General features: G+C 42.8%; 1 protein-coding gene across 1 annotated transcript; it reads right to left on the bottom strand.

The window, feature by feature from the left end:
• Window positions 1–1,319: 1,319 nt before the first annotated feature.
• On the bottom strand, window positions 1,320–19,397 carry LOC309485347 (chymotrypsin-like protease CTRL-1). The gene is made up of 6 exons (XM_082152178.1): window positions 19,270–19,397; window positions 19,083–19,106; window positions 8,499–8,661; window positions 8,081–8,361; window positions 6,394–6,542; window positions 1,320–1,637 (listed from the first exon to the last, which is right to left on the bottom strand). Exons 1-6 carry the CDS (start codon window positions 19,319–19,321, stop codon window positions 1,326–1,328), a joined length of 981 nt encoding a protein of 326 aa, XP_082008304.1. The 5' UTR covers window positions 19,322–19,397; the 3' UTR covers window positions 1,320–1,325.
• Between the last annotated feature and the right edge of the window lie 1,114 nt (window positions 19,398–20,511).

The following is a 20,511-nucleotide window of genomic DNA, read 5'->3' as shown; positions in this document are numbered from 1 at the left end:
AAGCTACGGAGAAAATGAAATAAAGTTTGAATTTGTCATGCTTTGTTCCGATCAGAGCATGTGAGCGGAGAGCGCATTTCTGAATATTCCGCTCCCTCGCTCATTCCGCTCAGGGTCGCTCGCTCAACCCAGAATATGTGGAATAAGGGCTGCCTCCGACTAACGTTTTTTTCTAGTCGACTAGTAGTTGTTCATTTAGTGGACAAATCGCCCCTTTATATTAATTTTATAACTTTAATAGGCTAGCCTATATACAGGATAATGCGTGTAATTTAGCCGCACTCAAGCGCACGGCCGCACGCAAAGATTGCCACAAAGAACCGGCAAAAGTATTAATGTGTCAAAAATAGCAAGGAGACATTTAATTGTTTATTAATAAACTGGTGTTTTCTGTGTCGCTGCAAAGATGAAGTTGGCGTGGGGACTCGCATGACCGTCAGAGAGAAATGCATGTGAAATGTGATAATTACATAATCAGAGTGTAGCCTATTTCTTTGCGTTTTGAATAGTTCCGTTTAAAAGTACACTGTAAAAAATGTGGCTGCGATTTAGTTATAACAACTTAAAATTTGTTGAGATAACTTAAATATCCAACTTAACTAAAGTTAACTAAACTTAATATTTTAAGTCAAGCATGAACACATACTTTTTAAAGTTGAAACAATGTTGGATTTTAAGTTGTGATAAATAATCGCAGCAATTTTTTTTACAGTGTAGACATTTCAAGCTTTCTATAATAGATAGCCTATATTTCTCAAATCTGTGAGGCACAAGCTGAGTTTCGGCGCCCTCCAGTTCACGTGCAATGCAAGTGATTGTGCCGGCGCCTTATTACATTGTCTGCTATATATTTGCTACTTATTTATTAAATACAGGCAATTGGTTGATAAAACATTGATCAAAATTAAGATACAATTTATACAAAACGAAAATCTTTTAAACATAGTCTTTCTACAAAACAAAACTCAATGAAGTGGTCAAAATCATGTCTTACTCACTCCATGTCTCCAGCCATATTGCATCTCATGATGTATCTTTATCTTTCTCATGCTGTATATGCTCACTTTAATAATCAACATTGCTTAAATAAAAAAATAACATTAGCCTATAATATTTAAACAAATATGAAACTAAATGTTTTCTTTAATGGCTACAACATACATATACAGTACAGAGAAATTTCATGTCTTGTCGTCAGCCACAACATAATGACGTCACATATTTTCCAACCCAGCCCTCAGCCCCCCTCGCATGAAACAGCTTCCAGCGCGCCTGGTCACACATTAATTTTCCCCTTAACCTGTTAGTTCAGAGCGACAAAGTGACTAAATGACTAATGAATGTGTGAGGAAGTTTGAGATGACTGCAGTGAAGAGAATGATAAAACTAGAGTAGAGTGAGAAGTGAAGTGTGGCTGAGCATGTGAAGCTGCCGTCTGTGCCGTTGGATGTAAAGGTCACAAGGCCAATGGCGGTTCCCTCCACGTTTTCTGTGACCCAAGTGTTGAACTCTGAGACACGTGAAAACACCTCTGGATAATCTTTAATGGCACAGCCCAGGCTTGTCCCAAAACTCGAGATCCCAGCCTGGACCCACACAGAACCCTGTTTGCACTGTATCGGACCTCCAGAATCTCCCTGCAGAGGGAAGCAGAGAGCAGACAGAGAATCAACACAAGTGAACATGCAACAGTTGAGTTGTTTAAAGTCACCATGAAATCTGTCTTTTTTTAATGAAATATAGCAGTAGTTATTATAAATTCATTATCCATGCACATCATGCACATAATTCATGTGTCTAATAATATTTAATCAAAATAATTTACATCTTTGATGTCGTTTTTAATAGCACGAAGGCAGGACAACCTGTCAACCCATACAGAAAAAAAAAATATTGAAATATATTTTAAAGTGTCAAAAGTATATGTGGCATATATTCCAAATACATTGAAATATATTTGCATTGTTGTTCACTTATATTTATCATTTTGAAATATATTCTGAAATATAACAAAAATATATGATGTTAAGTGTGAAATATATTTACATTTATAAAATGTAATGTAAAATATATGACAAAATATATGGTCATAAAATGTTTAGCTTGCTAAAGAAGGGTCGAAAATGTATTTTGATCATAGTAATTCAAGGGACAACTGGGGACAGCTGTCAACTGAAAAATAGCTGAACTCAGATTTAAAATGAAATAAATAAAAATGTAAAAAATAAATTGAAAATGTGTTGTTTGTTTGTGAAAATGTTAACTTTTTAAATTTCAAAATATATTTCAAATGAAACAATTTGCAAAAGTTAAAACATATATGAACATATATGTTGTTAGTAAATATATTATAAAATATTATATTAAATATTCAATATTAAAATATTAAAATATAAATATATTTACATATATTTAACTAAAATATATTTATTGGGCCAATTTCGAATATTTGCATATATTCCAAAACTATATTTCAAAATATATTCTGAAAATATATTTCAAATATATTTATTTTGTGTATGGGAGCCACATGAGATCGACCAATAGCAAAACACAAACATCCAATCATCCAATGGCTGCAATTCATAGATGCCACCTACGTCACTACAAATAGAACGCCGCCATATTTGCGACCGACTCGCCCGGTATGGCCGCCCAAACTGCCTATTTGAATGAGAGAGAGAGACAGAGATACCGGGAGAAAATTTCTATTTTAGGCTCAGATCCTTATTTGTTACCCCCAGTTTTCTTTAGTCCATTATTATCTGCCCCAGGCTTGCCCCAATTGGCCTTTCATGATATAGAAATACTTAATAGAGCTTCATGGCGCGCGTTCATGAGAGTCGAGGCGATGTCATGAATGAATGAATCTATGAATCTGCAGCTGTTCGGCTGGCATGAATGAATCCATCTAATCCGTCCATCAGCCGAATATCATAAAAGACTGCCATATCTGTCCGAAAGAACAGATGTTCAATTACAGAGAAGGTTTAATACACACAAATATCGAAATGAAAGAATCTTTCGAGTCGAATCTTTTTGAATGATTCGGCTGCGATTAAAAGCTATCAAGAGGTAAACTCATCAGTGATTCTAATATTACGACTTAAATTGCAGTTTGTTTGTCACATAAAGCTATCATATGAATAAATAACGATATTAATATAACGGACGAGTCGTATTAGATCACTTTTATGATACCTTTGTGATGTTTTTTTGTCTTTTTATTATTATTATTTTTTGCGTGACAGCCCCCAGTAGGCTAATGTTACTCATTCACTTTCATTACATCGACAAGAAGAGTCTCCATTAGGTTACATATTCAAAAATGTCCCTTTGTCTTCCACGGAAAGTAAACTTAAGGATTTGCACATGAAGGTGAGTAAATGACGGCAGAATTATCATTTTTGGAAGAACTAGTCCTTTAATATGCATTTCCAGGCTGAGATTATGCATCGTCTGCAGAGCTAACGTTAAAGGTACAATATGCAAGAATTTTTGCCGCTAGAGGGCGCTACATTCCAAACAACAACAACGGCGTAGCTTGATGACGATGTGAAGGAGCGTGGAATGATGGGAACTGTCGTTTTAAACTCCACCGTGGATGTAAATCAGTCAGACGGGAATCGAAAAATCATGTTCATGGATGAGGCTAAGTTCTATTTTTATAAATGTTGCGTTTAATGACATGCTTTTTGTGGCGAGGGGGGCGTGGTTCAGCGCGGTCTGTGATGGGAGAGAAAAGAGACGAGCAAGTAGGTCAAGTGCAAATGCACCTGTGTCTTATTGCAGTATTATTGGCGTGGAGAGACCGCTTATAAGCCGCGCTGGAACGAGAGAGAGACTGGAGAGAAAATTGGACGCAGAGGAAGAAAACCGGTGGATCCAAGCTCTCATTTTTGAACTGTTTTGAGCCGTCGCGGTTGCCACAGTGAATGCGCGTTGTGCGCGGCTTTTGTTTGTTTTGCTTTATTTTAATAAAGTACGAGTCCCAGTCACGCCGACCCCTGTCTTCTTCCTTCCTGACTCTTAAACCTCATCACACTATTATTTCATTAAAATGAATTAACCGCATGAAAAGTAAGGTTTAATACTTAATAGATGTTACTGTATTTGTTGAATTCATTGTTGTGATAACGCTGCGCAGTTCTACATGTTCTAAACAATTGTTGTAAAAATACATTCGAACATGCCCACATCATTTGCCAAAATACTGATTAATCTTTATGTATAACACATGCTATATTTATTTACATGGCCATAAACACCAGACGTGATAAACAATGTCAATAAACTAAACACAAATCTAAAGCAATAATACTTTCCTTACATAAACATAACTATTACCGAATGCTACATTTGGAAAATATAAAATTAAGCATGCTTTGTCGACAGAACCAGCTGCAATCGGTAAAGAATAATTGTGTCCCATAACGACTGCAAGAAACAAGCTAACGTTTGTTGCTTGATAGACGCTACAACTACAACTTCCACATTTGTCCAGGACTCCACGCAGTACGAGCGGAAACCGAGGGTGACGCGGATATGACGCAATTGACTGGCGACTCCCAGCTCCCCCCTGCTCTAACGCCCCGTTTCCTTGGTTAAAATCGCAATTTTCTCACGATTTAAAAATAGTTTGAAACATTTGGGATATTGTAAGTAATCAACTTAACAAAATATATAACACTGGCCTTGAGATTTTGGGATATTTTAATGCAAAATTCTTACATATTGTACCTTTAACGTTACTTACACAAAATAACATCTAAAGCGCATGTGACGAAGACAATATCTTTATGAACTTCAGAAAAATATTTATTAGATTTAGGTAACTGTTAGGTATTAACTAACAGACAGACATACAGTTATATTCAAAACAACCGCAAATCTTACTAACTTATCATGATAAAGTGCATTTAAACAGATCCAACAATAAAATGAAGACAAAACATTATCTGTCGATATCTGTCTGTATAATGTTGGCCACAAAGAGTATAATGGAAATATAATTAACCACAAACCAACATGAGACTTCAAGTCTTTTAAATAAATGATTCTCTCTTCTTTTGGTATAGAATAAAATACCAGTTCAGGGTTCCTCTTTCGGCTGTTGTTGCAGCCAACTGCACGAGCTCTTCAGATGCTTACCTTTCCACCGCCGAGCTCTCACGACAGCTTGTGGCCCAGGGAGAGTGGAGACTCCATCCTCAGGCTGTCCAGCTGATCTGGGACCGCTTTGAGCATGTGTTCCACATGTGTTCCACAACAACAACAACACTAGGCTGCCCACAGATGCGCCCGCCTAATAATCGGCTTGATATACTGGATATTGGCCGATGCCGATTATGTTAAAAAATGCTAAAAATCGGCCGATTAATCGTCCGACCGATTAATCGGTCGACCCCTAGCTGTAAGCCCAAACATGTGATGCAACAATTGTGGCCGTCAGAGGGGGACAGGGAATGACCGCATCCAGAAACGCATGGGTGGAATGACATCTTGAAAAAGACACAAACGCACCCGTGTTGCTCTTTCAGGATTTGAAAACTCTCACCAGTGCCGGAGCACACAGGGGAATGATCACTGCAACACTGACAGGGATGGTGCTGCCTGTACCAGTGAAGCACTCACTTTCTTCGCCCTCAACCGGCCGTCAGACAAACAAACACAAACACAAAAATGTGATGCTGTTAAAAATGCTGCTCAGAAGATTCGCGACCACCGCTGCACTCGCGCTGTAGAACCACCAGCACCGGGAGAGACTTCCTGAAGAAGCACCGACACACTCGCTCGTTGAAGTATAACAACACTCTTCAGAGACATCGACATGAAGACCGATCGGCTCTGAAGCGAAAGACAAGTGGTTCGTGCATCCACTTCCGTATTTATACCCGCGCTGCATGGCGGAGCGTGGATGCAAATCTCGCACGCCAATGTGCATTGGCTCGTTTTAACAGTGCTCGAAGATGACAGGCTCCCTAAGCATGATCCCAATCATCCCAATCAGACTACGTTGAACGTGACCGAACTGAAAAGGAACTGCAGTGATACGTACAAACTGCAACGTAATAAAACGTTGCCATATTCACGTTCATCTGTTCCGGAAAAAAACTAAACATGCTTTTAGCGCCACTCACTGGACATTTCACTTTGAAACTGTTGCAAAACATGCACGTATTTTTGCAAAATGTTGCCACAGGTTGGGCCTGGGCTGAATAAATTCCCTATGGACAACATCTAGTCCTGCCCTACTTTTTTTTCTCTTCAAGAAGTCATTTCACTTGGATATACATGTCACAATAGTGAAAATAAAGTCTATCGCAACTTCTGTTTCGTGCCAACTTTAAAATAAGATTTAATGACAGAATTTTCCTTTTTTGTTTGACTCACCTGACAGATTCCTTTGCTTGTTCTCCCTGCACAAATCATCTGTGGTGTGATTGTAAGACCATTCACATTCTTATACTGGCAGCTACATTGTGAGCTGCCCACGACTGGGATTTCCACTTCCTGCAGTGTCTGAGGAACCGGCAAAGCCTCTGTCATACACAGAGACATTGTTTGTGTGTGAATGACATGTTTACCCATGCTGAAAAAAATATCCAGCCTAAGCTGGTTGGCTGGTCTTCCAGCCTGGTAATAGCTAAGTAAAACCAGCTGAACACCAGCTTGGCCAGGCTGGGAGACCAGTTTGAGCAGCTTAAACCAGCTAAGACCAAAATACAGAAACACCATTAATGGAGGTTTCATTCCACCATCACACTTACACATTAATATCTTGGCTGCTCATGTGTTCTTGGACATATTTTTGAGGAGAATCATCTTTTTCCCCTTCTTTTGTTATTGATATACTTATTTGGGAGAGTTTTGATGTCGTTAGTGACATTAACTCTAAGATGATTACCTCTGTAACCATGGCTACATGCTTTAAAGCATCAGATTCATCCATGCAAATGAGCAGAGCTGAAGCCCATCTCATGTAATTACCAAAAGAATGTTCCGCCCACTGATCTATATCAAAGATCAGTGATTTCTACACAAGTAACTTGCAGTTTTATGCTTTTTATAAGTTTCTGATGTAAATTTAGTTTTCAATCAGCATTAAATGGGGTAAAATCAATCCTAACATGATTTATAAATACTTTGCATTTTTATTACAGTAATGAAAATGGTTCTGAATAAATGGTTTTCTTATTATTCTACTTCTTCGGTTTTCATTTGGGGTGAAATGTGCCCTGGAAAATTCCTAAGTTTTGTGAGATTCACTGGTGTTCTCAGGCTGTCATATAATTTAAAATATGCATGAATATTAAAAGTATGAAATCTATAGGGATGCAGGGTAATTAATTACAGCATTGTTTTTCTACGTGTTAGAACTTGTAAAAGTCCTGCATCAAACTACACACAAACCGAAAACTAAAAACATTTCTGTAACACTTTACAATATAAGGTTCATTAGTTAACATTAATTAACTACATTAGTTAGCATGAACTAATAATGAACTACAGCATTTATTAATCTTTGTTAATGTTAATGTTAATTTCAACATTTACTAATACTTTATTAAAATCTTGTTAACATTAGTTAGTGTGAACATGAACAAACAATAAACAGCTTTATTTTTATTAACTAACATCAACAAAGATTAACAAATACAGTAACCATTTCTCATGGTTAGTTCATGTTAGTTAATACACTAACTAATGTTGAAATAATGAACCTTAGTGTTACCAACATTTCTGTTAATTACAATAATTTACAAGCTAAAAAAAAATATTAGTGAAAAACTTTTTTTTCAATGAGAAATGTTGACTTGTAAGTTTAAATTAAAGCTCTAAAATTATTAACTGGAAAGAAAAAAACATGTAATTAACTAAAACTAAAGCAGAAACACAAATAAATTAAAAGTAAATAGCAATATCTAAAATAAATTAATAAAACAACAATAAAATAATAAAACAAAGATTAACATATATACCTATAATAACTAGGCTACTATAACTATAAAAATAAATAAATAAACACTGCATAAAATACATATCTTAAAGTTGTGTATTATAGTTTTGGGACACTCACGGTTTTTGCCAATGTTTCCCCAACCTGTAGCCCAGCAAGTTGTGGCGTTGTGAAAGACACTTCCTTTAGATGCCAGGCAGACCGGACGAATGTATGGAGTGAAGGTCACAGGTTGACTCAGTTTCATCAGGGAGATGTCATTATTGAGAAGGCTGTTGTTGTACTTTGGATGTACAATGATGGACTGAACAAAAACCCTCATTTCATTTGTGTTGGCATTGGCAACAGACGTGCTCTGGGTTTCTCTTCCCAAGTACAACGTCCAGCTGTTGATGTTAGTCCTGTTGCAATAGACAGTTGGAAATAAACATTTGCTTTGCGCTACAAAAAGGCTTCAGTATATTTGTAAGCAGGCTTATGGAAACAGTTAAAAAGTTAAGTTAAGAAATATTAAAAATTATATATTAATATTTCTTACGAGACGATGCAGTGAGCAGCCGTCATCACCCACTGGTTGTTGATCAGGGTTCCCCCACAGATGTGTCCGCCATTGAAATGTATACTGACCTGCCAGGGCCAGTTACCCGCAGGGGCGTCTGTGCCGCCCACTATGCGTGTGTTCAGGGGAGCTACCCCACAATCTGCAGACAATAAATTATAGTTTCAGAAAAAAAGCCTGGAATTAAAGTCCAACTGAAATCAAAATGGACCCTATTTACGTTGTTAGCACATATTACTAGTCTTGTGGTGAACAATTAATCCGTTAAAAAAAGTTAAAACACAGAAAAAAAATGTTTGGCTTCGTAATCTTTAATCAAAATCTGAAAATGCCCCTCCCCTCTGCATTGGAGGACCTTCCCTGATGACGTAGGTTTGACGGCTTGGTTTGGGAAACGCTTAACCACTCCCCTCAAATCGTTAGTCTGTAATGAGCGAGAGATGGAGAGGAGGAGCGCTAGAGTAAAACCCTGCCCTCTGTCAGGGACGGACTGACAATCTGTGCGTTCTGGAAAAGTCCAGAACGGCCGTCCAACCGAGGGCCGTCGGCACAAAAAAAAGTATAATAAAGCAATATGAACAGCCAACAGCAGGGGCACTAATACGATCACTTATATGCTACGTGTAAAAAAACAACAACAACTGAGGAAGAAGAGTAGGCCTACTAGCCACTGACAGAAAGTTCGTTTAAGGCTTACCTATACTGCACTTTTAAATTTGATTACATTATATTTGAATAGTTAAGTTATAGTAGGCCTATATAGAGTGGTCTCCATCTCCAACGTGATGCCTGTGAGTTGCCCGCTAAACACATTTTATTAATAGCCCCAACTTGCCAATAGCGATCTACTGTAATTCGGGGCTCCAGACTTCGACTAAATGGTATAATTTTGCGACCTTTTTTTGTGCCGGTGCAACTAAACATTTGCACTTTTGCCTCAACAAAATTACCAAAATCTCTTTGATTATATACGCTGTCATTTGCGTTGCGTATGAGAAACATCAAATGGCAAACGCTCAAAAAGCGGAACAAAACTTGTTTGATCTGAGCAGCGCAGAGCATTATCAGCTCGGCCCAAATAACAGCGATCGCGGCCAAAGCTGATCTCGATCAGGCGAACATTATTACACAGAGCTGCGCGATCCACTGAGAAGCATTTCAATTCAGCGCAGAATTCTCTCTATTATAAACCCACAGATGACTATGTGATTTATGCTTGTGAAAAGCCAGATGAAACAGCGCTGATATTTTCAACATATTGACGCAAAAAACAGGCGAAACATTGTTCCAAGAACAAACCAGTTGGAAGACATTTCACTCCACAACTTATGAATTAACTGTAGTAAAACAAACTTTTTTTGGCAGAAATGTGACTGTATATATTCATATAAAAAATGCTGTTATATTAATATAGTCATGTAGCCTATAAATCTATTAAATGTAATGCAGTAATGTTTTTGTTTAGAGGTTATGGCAGTTTATTTATTTATTTTTGCATTTCTAAATACTAAATGTTTGGGCTACTGTTTTTGATAACACATACAATAGGTTCTCTTACGAGAGGTCTCTCGTACTGCGTAAGATATCTTACGCTAGGGGAAAATCCTTTTTCCGCGAGATATTGAAGCCAAAAATTATCCTTAATTTTGTAATAATGCAAAACGCGTTGCAGCAGCAATGCAGACATAGGTGAGACAGCTCGCGCGCCTATTGGCTGCTCTGCGGCAACTGCAGCAGCCTATCGAGCGAGGCCTGGCGTGACGTCAGACCCAATCATGGCACTTCGCGCCCGCTGCGTCACGTCCCGCCGAAATGGGCGTGGTCTAGGCCTATAAATATCGCTCGCAGGCAGCTATTATCTGATTTTTCATCCTTCAAGCGAAGCACACGCATCGCTGGAGCTGGATTAGGAGCCGCGCCGTCGAGAGAGAGCACCTTCAGCGGGACGAGTCACTGAAGTCGCTGGCCGCGCCGCCTTCCTGCCTTCCTGCTGCGCTTTCCGGCGCTTATATCCTTCTCTTTATTACACTGTATTTCTGTGTGTGTGTGTCGCCGCTGCGACACACATTTCTAAAAGAGCTAGCGTCTTTTTAAAGATGCCTTCCTGCGGCTCGTGCAGAGCCACACTCAGCGACGGGGACCGCCACGTGATCTGCGTTTCCTGCCTGGGTGAGGAACATGCAGCTCTCGCGCTCGCTGACGGCGGATGCCCTCACTGCGAGCTGATGGCAATGGCGACTCTGAGGACTCGCCTAGCCGTCTTCACCGAGACTGCTCCCCCGCCCGCCGCGGCGTCGCGCCGTAAAAAGCGCCGTGCCCAGCGGGCCCCGGAACCCTCCCTCAGCCGCCAAAGCTCGCCGGTTCGCCCGCTTGCTTCCCCGGCTTCTTCTGTTTCGCTTCCTGACGGACAGCGGCCGCCGTCTGCCGCCGCTTCCGTTGATATCGCGGATGAGGAAGCCCTGCTGGGAGAGGATGATTCCTGCTCTATCCTGGCGTCAGGCAGTGAGGATTGGGCGGGCTCTGAGGACCCCGCGCCCCCTGCCCGCACTTCGTCAGGCAAAAGAGCTTCCATCGAGACGGAACTCATGCGAGTACTCGCACAGGCCGCGGCGAGCCTCGGCCTCGAGTGGTCTTCGCCTGAGCAGCCCGCTCACAACCGGCTGGATGGATTTTTCCTGCCTGGGGAGCGCGCTTCACCTGTGTCCAGACCGGCGCCCTTTCTTCCTGAGTTACACGAAGAAGTCGCCAAGTCCTGGAGCGCCCCCTATTCTGCTAGAGTGCGTCCTGCTGTTTCTTTGGCATTCTCCGCCGTTGACGATGCCAAGAACAAAGGATACCTCTCGCTGCCGCCGGTTGAAGAGGCGATAGCGGCCCACTTATGCCCGCCCTCCGCTGGACGGCGCGCTAAGCCGGCCCTACCCTCTAAAGCTTGCCGCACGACGTCGAGCTTGCTCCACCGCGCTTTCTCCGCCGCCGGGCAAGCTGCGTCAGCGTTGCATACCATGGCAACGCTCCAGATCTTCCAGGCCGATCTCCTCCGTAAGCTGGATGAGGAAGGACCTGACGCGATCTGCGTGCCGGACTTAAGGAGTGCCACGGACCTCGCCCTTCGTGCTACTAAGTCCGCAGCGCAAGCCATTGGACGGACTATGGCTTCTCTCACCGTGTCTGAGAGACATCTATGGCTGACGCTCTCGGAAATGGCCGAGTCTGAGCGCACCGCGTTCCTCGACGCCCCGCTTTCCGCCGCAGGCCTCTTCGGATCCTCCGTCAAAGATTTCGCGGAGAGATTCGCAGAGGTACAGAAAGCGTCTCAGGCTATGAAGCACTTCCTCCCGAAGCGCTCCAGCTCTGCAGCAGGCCGTGCGAAACCGTCTGCTCAGAGCTCACAGCCACAGCCACCGTCCACTGCCTCCACTTCACAGCGCCGCCAGGCCAGAAGCGCGAGACCGCGCTCCCGCTCATCCGGTCGCCGCCCCGCAGGACGCGGCCCGCGACCTAAGGTTACGGTGAAGCCCGAGGCCCCGAAGTCGTCCTAGCACAGCTAGGAAAACGACGGTGTTCCAGTCCCGCTGCGGCCGGACTCACACCAAAGCTATTCGCTCGTCCAGTTCCAGAAAATGTGACTGTTCCAGTGTTTTCTGCAGCCAACAAGTCGGTTCTGTCACCCGCTTGCCTGCACACAAATGCCGTTTTCACGGCTACCCAGATAAATCCCCAAAAGAGCGTATTTTCTGGTGTCCCGGCCACGGCCGATGGTGTTTCGTGTGTAGTAAGAATGCCCACTGCCCAGTGCCCATCCCTACACATAAGCACAGCCTGTCACACAGGGCTCGCGCACATAAAACCGACTCAGGTCGGTTGCGCTTTAAGCATGGTGAATGTGCCCACTACCCAGTGCCCACTAACACCACGTTACGCATGTCTCACGGTTTCTGTAAAAACGAAACCAACGTGCGCGTCGAGACCACGGTAAAAACAGAAGTAGCACATCTACTTCGAGCCGAAGTGACGAAACTATTGAGAAAAGGGGCCATAGAACCCCTCTCTCAAGATCAGAGCGAAGGAGGGGCTATACAGCAGATACTTCCTGGTACCGAAAAAAGACGGGGGTCTCAGACCCATACTAGATCTAAGGCAACTGAACAAAGTGCTTGTGAAGCGACAGTTCAGGATGCTCACGACCAGGCAAATCCTTGTGCAGATTCGCCAAGGAGATTGGTTTGTGTCAATAGATCTGAAAGACGCGTATTTTCAAATACAGATAGCGTCACGTCACAGGCGATTTTTGAGATTCGCCTTCGAGGGCCAGGCATATCAGTACACAGTCCTGCCGTTCGGTTTGTCCCTAGCACCCCGTACATTTACGAAGTGCATGGACGCGGCGCTCGCACCCCTCAGAATGAGAGGCATGCGAGTGCTGAATTATTTGGACGATTGGCTGATTCTAGCGCAATCTCGCGCAGTGCTCATAGAACACACGACCATTTTACTCGATCACCTCGAGGATTTGGGTCTGAGTGTCAATTGGGCGAAGAGCTCCCTGTCACCCAGTCAGAAAATATCTTTCCTGGGCACAGAACTGGACTCACTATCCATGATAGCGCGACTATCACAACGGCGCGCGGTAGACATTCGACGCACAGCGAACTCTTTTCGCTGCGGCGCGTCTGTCCCGCTCAAAAGATTTCAGAAGATGCTAGGTCTCATGGCCTCAGCATCGTCAGTACTCCAGCTGGGTCTGCTCCGCATGCGCCCGCTGCAGTTTTGGCTGAAAGCGCGAGTCCCACGCAAAGCGTGGGCACCCGGTTTGCTTCGCCTCAGGGTCAATCAGAAATGCGTTACAGCGCTGAAACCCTGGAAAGCGAACGACTGGTACCAATCAGGTGTAAGCCTGGGGACTTCCTCGAGGGTGAAAGTGGTGTCCACGGACGCGTCCACCTCGGGATGGGGAGCGCTGCTCGAGGGCAGACCGTTCTTCGGCCAGTGGTCAGAACGGGAGAAGCTCCTGCACATAAACTGCCTCGAAATGCTGGCAGTAGACAACGCGCTGACGCGTTTTTGTCCCCAAATAAAAGGTCACCACGTCTTGGTCCGCTCGGACAACATGTCTGTGGTATCCTACATAAATCGCCAGGGCGGCATCAGATCCGAGAAACTGTACAGGCTGGCAGAACGCCTCCTGATATGGGCTCAGTGCAACCTGCGCTCGCTCAGAGCAGCGCACGTGCCAGGGATCATGAATATAGGACCAGACAGACTGTCCAGGAACAACGTTCCGGCAGGCGAATGGTCCCTACACCCACAGACAGTCCAACTGCTGTGGAAGAAATTCGGCAGAGCGGAAGTGGACCTGTTTGCGTCTCAAGAAAACGCTCACTGTCAAGAATTTTTCTCCAAGAGCAGGAGCGCGCTGGCCCATGTGTGGCCCCGCCGCCCGCTCTATGCTTTTCCCCCCGTCTCTCTCCTGCCTCAGGTGATAGAACGGATCAGGGAAGAAGGATGCTCAGTACTGCTGGTAGCACCGTTCTGGAAAAACCAACCTTGGTTCCCAGCCGTGATGCAGTTAGCAAGTACTGCCCCGTGGCCAGTACCAGTGAGGAGAGATCTCCTCTCACAGGCCCGCGGCTCGATCTGGCATCCTCACCCGGATCTATGGTCCCTTCATGTCTGGGCCATCAACGGGTACATGTTGGACTCCCTAAAGGAGTATTAAACACGATCACGCAGGCTAGAGCTCCGTCTACAAGACGACTCTATTCTTCGAAATGGTCAGTGTTTTCGGGCTGGTGCACAGCCCGTGGTGTGTCACCCACAAATTGTGATGTGACGGAGGTGCTTTCCTTCCTACAAGAGCTGTTGGATGGGGGCAGGGCCCCCTCCACGCTCAAAGTTTATGTGGCGGCTATAGCAGCGTTCTCAGAAACAACGCTTGGTCAGTCAATAGGAAGGAACGATTTAGTCATCCGCTTCCTTAAAGGAGCTAGGAGACTGAATCCTCCCAGACCTCCCTCAGTCCCCGTATGGGACCTTTCTACGGTTCTGGAAGCCATGAAAGGTGCGCCATTTGAGCCTTTACAGTCAATCGATTTGAAAAACCTGTCTTTCAAAACGGTGTTTTTGCTGGCTCTCGCTTCGGTGAAGCGCATAGGGGATCTGCACGCGCTCTCTGTGAGCGCGGCGTGCATGGAGTTTGGGCCCAATGACTCAAAAGTTATACTCAAACCTAAGCACGGTTATGTTCCAAAATCCCTCAACACACCGTTTAGGGCGCAGATTATCTCTCTGTCAGCCCTACCGGTCCCTGATGAGGAAAGAGACGCGAGCCTCCTTTGCCCAGTCAGGGCATTACGAGCTTATGTGTCTCGCTCGTCTGTTTTCAGACAGACGGAACAGCTCTTTGTTTCGTTTAGCGGACGTTCTAAGGGACTAGCCGCGTCGAAACAGAGCCTATCCAGATGGATAGTTGATGCTATAGCGCTGGCATACGCCTCCAAGGGCATGCAGTGCCCTTTGGGTGTCAGAGCGCATTCCACAAGAGGCATGGCCTCTTCGTGGGCTTGGTCGAGTGGGATTGCCTTGCAAGATATTTGTATGGCGGCAGGCTGGGCCTCCCCGTCTACATTTATAAGGTTCTATAACCTAGAGGTTCCCGCCCTGCAGGCCAGGCTGCTGTCGGTCTAGACTACCAGTATTATCTGACCTGATGCGTTCAGCTCAGAATGCTGCGTTTACTGAGCACAGCTCAATTTTCGACAGTTTAAAGCTGGGCAAACTGTGTAAGACCCACATTTTTTTCCATCAGTTCAGGCCGTACCCCGCCCTGTCTGTATGATGAAATTTGCGTCCCTTCGACGCTACTTTATGTGGAAAGTGAGGCTGCACCCCTCCTTCTTCCCGGACTCTCTGTGAGTTCACTGAGTGATTGTGCACTATATGTACCCCGGGCTTTCGCCCTTGGGTCTTTGGTGTCAGATCTCAGCACGCACGGCGTTTTACACTGGGTCCCCTAGCGTAAGATATCTTACGCAGTACGAGAGACCTCTCGTAAGAGAACGTACTCGGTTACTAACGTAACCTCGGTTCTCTCTAGAAGAGGGACCGAGTACTGCGTATCTTGCCGTGCATGCACACGCTCTGGTTGCTTCGATGATGAAAAACCAGATAATAGCTGCCTGCGAGCGATATTTATAGGCCTAGACCACGCCCATTTCGGCGGGACGTGACGCAGCGGGCGCGAAGTGCCCTGATTGGGTCTGACGTCACGCCAGGCCTCGCTCGATAGGCTGCTGCAGTTGCCGCAGAGCAGCCAATAGGCGCGCGAGCTGTCTCGCCTATGTCTGCATTGCTGCTGCAACGCGTTTTGCATTATTACAAAATTAAGGATAATTTTTGGCTTCAATATCTCGCGGAAAAAGGATTTTCCCCTAGCGTAAGATATCTTACGCAGTACTCGGTCCCTCTTCTAGAGAGAACCGAGGTTACGTTAGTAACCGAGTACGTTTATAGAAAATCCAAAAAAAGAGCAATAATTATTTTCATTATTTTTCAGGAATTGTTGATTTTTTTTTTTAAACGCTTGTAAGTCTAAACCAGAATATCAAGATATTTTATTATTTTGCATATGATGGTGAAAAGTAAAAAAGCACCACCATGTTATATGTATGATAAATATTTGAGAGAATACACACACTCACACACAAAAAGGTTGGAGACCCCTGGTATATAGTAACTATATGTTTTATAATTACAAGTTTGTGTAATTTGGGGTTTCTGTAGCCAGTGACATTTCATTATTTGTATTTGATGGCATTGCACATTTTTTGTTTTTATTTGAAGGCTGAGGCTTCATTAATAAACACAACCCCAAAATTATCATCATTGGTTTTGAGATGTTACTTGCTTGTTTGATAGGCTACAGTATGTGGAATAGTATCAGGACATCCTGGCTAGTGTCTGTCGCACACAGCTAGAGGTGAATGGCCGGATGATGTGCCTATTTGCGAGAAAGTCCAGGGCTGTTTTTTAGCCCCAGTCCGTCCCTGCCCTCTGTTCAATATTCCTTTTCACTGGGAAATACGTCACAGCACTGGAGAAAAGTCGTTTGCAACTTCCGGTTTACGCGGACTTTAAGAAGGCCAAATATATTAGTATTGTAATTTTACATTTGTAATGTAAAATAAAATTAAAATAATACTTATTATTAGGCTATCATTATTTTTCTTATAGGCTATTCTTTTATTTTACAGTGAAATGATGCAGTAGTCATATTTCTTATATTTTCATTTAGTAATAATAATAAATTCATTATTAATTGAACTAATAATTTAATAAATTAGAAATTGTTGGGCCCAATCACAAAAATCATGATAAGTTAAGCAGGCAATGCTGGGAGCTTCAGAGAAACCTCAGCAATGAGGATATTAAAGGCATTTTTAAATAATTTTAGTCAAAATTGCTGAAAAATCAAAAATACGATCACTTGTAATATAGTAAAATTGCTTATCACTTCTGACTAATAGATGGCGCTTTAACAAAATTGATAACCTTCAGAAGATTATAAGCAAAATAAATAAATAAATAAATAAATAAATAAATAAATAAATAAATAAATAAATAAATAAATAAATAAATAAATAAATAAATAAATAAATAAATAAATCACATTGTGATACACCATCCGCCCTCGACCCCGGCACAGTCTGCTCCACCCTGGACCCCTGAAGCGTCGCACCCACCCTGGACCCCGGCACAGTCGCATCCGCCCTGACCCCCTGAAGCGTCGCATCTGCCCTGGCCCCCTGAAGCATCGCATCCGCCCTGACCCCCTGAAGCATCGCATCCGCCCTGACCCCCTGAAGCATCGCATCCGCCCTAGCCCCCGGCACAGCCTGCTCCGCCCTGGCCTCCCATCCTGCCGCAGTCTCCAAACCCCTTTACTCTCCATGGACCTGGCCCTCCATCCCTCCCCTGTTCCACCATCCCCTCCACTACCCTCCCGGACTTTTTATTTTTTATGTGGAGTGTCTGGGATCCACTCCTTAAAGGGATAGTTCACTTTGAAATAAATTTTTGGTATGTTTTAGCTTACCTCAAGGGCATCCAAGATGTAGGTGTCTTTTTTCCGCAGTAGTTTCAATTTTGATATTTTTAGGTCAAACCGTTCTTGTCTGTCAGTCATATAATGCAGGTCTATGGTCACTGTCTCAAAGAGCATGCACAGAGTCCAAATTAAAACAATTCCCCGTCGTCCAAATTAAACAATTCCCCATCGTAAGTACACATTGATGGCCTAAGACACGAAACGAGCGGTTTGTGTGAGAAAACGAACAGTATTTATATCGTTTTTACCACTTATACACGGCCATGTCCGAGTGATCTGATCTGACGTGTACGCAGACTGGTGCATAGATATATACACTAGATGTCGCCTTAAAGACATTCGTTCCAATGAACTGCCGTAGACAAGGCGACATCTAGTGTGTATATATCTATGCACCAGTCTGCGTACACGTCAGATCAGATCACTTGGACATGGCTATGTATCCGATTGTTAAGTCTGACGTCACGCGTGACGTTTAGCCTTTTCCGGGTCCAAGCGCTCCTCTCGTCCAAAAATAACAATGGTGGAACCTGTAAATTTATTTACGATCACGTCCTTCTTAGTGAGGCACCCTTGGCGGTCAAAAAGTGTTTAAATTCCTTTAACACCAACAGAGTGGTTAGTGTAGCTCATCACTCAGGTGGCATAATTAAGGGTAGAGTCCAGGCATCAGTGAAAAAGAAGATTTACGAGGTTGAAGTGAGTTTGCTCGGGACACGGGACACAGCACTGCGGCATTGTAAAAACACTCAATAATAACCAAAACACTAGCGAAAGCGGTAGGTGGTAGAGAGGACCTGGACTTTGGACCCGGAAAGAGTATTATCGGAGAGTGGTTACGTCACGACTTAACAACCGAATAAGTGGTAAAAACTATATACTCTTCGTTTTCTCACACAAACTGCTCGTTTCGTGTCTTGGGCCATCAATGTGTACTTACGATGGGGAATTGTTTAATTTGGACGATGGGGAATTGTTTTAATTTGGACTCTGTCCATGCTCTTTGAGACAGTGACCATAGACCTGCATTATATGACTGACAGACAAGAACGGTTTGACCTAAAAATATCAAAATTGAAACTACTGCGGAAAAAAAGACACCTACATCTTGGATGCCCTTGAGGTAAGCTAAAACATACCAAAATTTAATTTCAAAGTGAACTATCCCTTTAAAGGGGGGGGGCTATGTCATGATTCCTGTCTTGTGTTCCCCTTGTCTTGTGTGGACTTTTGTTATTTCCTGTTCTGTTCTGTGCTATGTTTTGTAGTCCTTGTAGTTTTTCTGTTTTTCATAAAATTCTAGCTAAATTATACAAATAAACACAGCAAACCTATTTTAGCCATATCACATGTTAAATCATAATCACAATCAGAAATTTTTTATTAATCTTTTCCCCCAAATCATGCAGCCCTATTACCACAATATAACTTGTGTATGATTTATCTTGTGCTGCTCTTACCGTATGTTTGCTGTGCATTTGAACCTGTGGAGAAAAAAGCAAACAATTTCAAACTTTCACACAAAAAAAAATCCTCATGGAAAGCAAAATAGTGATTAAGAAAATGATGCTCTGTAGTGAATCTCAAGGAAATACATTAACATTTGACTCATATACACATACAAACATACTGTATATACAAACTTACCCTCCATACTCATCGTGGCGATACAGCTGAACAAGATCACCGATAACTCCATGGCTGAAGGGGAGTGTTGTGAAAGAGAGGTGTCTTGCCTCTTATATGATCTTTAAATCCCCAGTTTGACGTGTATTTCTGGTAAATAACAAATGTTTCATAATAAAAACAGGTTTGACTCGTCTCATTCCTTCCTGTAAATATTTGCATAATGATGTGATGCTTGTAATATCTCAAACATATCCTGAATACTATATCCTTTATCCTATAAATACACAGAATGAACACTTTAACAACTTGACAAAACTAGAGTTTGATTTCAAATATTTTTATAATATTCTATTTAATATATTATATATTGTGATAATTTGTGGTGAAAAACATAAATAATTGTAACAATTATTTAAATGTTTTATATTACTTTCACTCTTGGTCTAGATTTAATAGGTTTTAAAGTTTAATATTTTTGTGATTCATTTTTACATTTAGATTAAGATTTTATGTTGAAGTTAAAAATCAACCCCTGGGACATAGTGTCCATATTAATGAGTTATAAATTGTGTTATGAGTCCAGTGCATTCACTCTTTTAAGAATATTTGATCTAGGTTTATGCACACAATGTCAATGCAATTTGATGTCACATTATAGCAATGCTTGTGTTTGATGTCTGATTTCGAAACATCAAGCGTAGCGTTAGTTCTGGCAGGTCACATTAGTCAAGCTCGCATCAGCTGACTATCAGCTGATCCACATCTACCTATAGGAATACGACGCCTATCACCGTATACATATATAAGCTGCTTCAGTATTATCAGCAGCTATCGCGTTTCTCAGGAGCGAATTACCCTCCTCCATCCCCAGCTCCTCCTCTCGTCAGTCAGGGTTTGGCATTCTGATTCCCTTCGAATCAGAATAAATTCTCGAATTATGTCGTACTTTAAAATCTTGAATTAATGATATCTGCAATACATTCATGTTGGTTCTGTTCTGTTTACCCCAAGGGGGATTATTGCTGCTCTCCCTGCTCTTATCCATGCTAGGCTGCATGGATGCGCAGGGAGTTCTCGCCCAGAACGGAACCATACCGCCAATCCAAATTGTATGCTAATTGTCAATCATATATGACGATAGTGGTCCTGACAGAAATAAAGATGTTACACTTTGTACCTCTAAAAGGAACATATACAGTATAGTCGCTATGTATGTGTACCTTTGACTTGGTTAAATTGCTTCTGTGTGTATTATTCTCA

The sequence above is a fragment of the Leuciscus leuciscus genome, assembly GCF_965113295.1.
Source record: "Leuciscus leuciscus genome assembly, chromosome: 21".
NCBI classification, from domain to species: domain Eukaryota; kingdom Metazoa; phylum Chordata; class Actinopteri; order Cypriniformes; family Leuciscidae; genus Leuciscus; species Leuciscus leuciscus.
Note: the sequence above shows the minus strand (reverse complement) of the source record. Positions and strands in the feature narration are given on the sequence as shown.

Excerpts from the sequence above, each read along its gene's own strand:
- LOC309485347 (XM_082152178.1), bottom strand. The coding sequence starts at position 19,321 with ATGGAGTTATCGGTGATCTTGTTCAGCTGTATCGCCACGATGAGTATG. Across the intron at positions 8,662-19,082 it reads AAATGCACAGCAAACATACG|ATTGTGGGGTAGCTCCCCTG; the intron begins GTAAGAGCAGCA and ends TATTGTCTGCAG. Across the intron at positions 6,543-8,080 it reads GGGAAACATTGGCAAAAACC|AGGCTTTGCCGGTTCCTCAG; the intron begins GTGAGTGTCCCA and ends TGTGTATGACAG.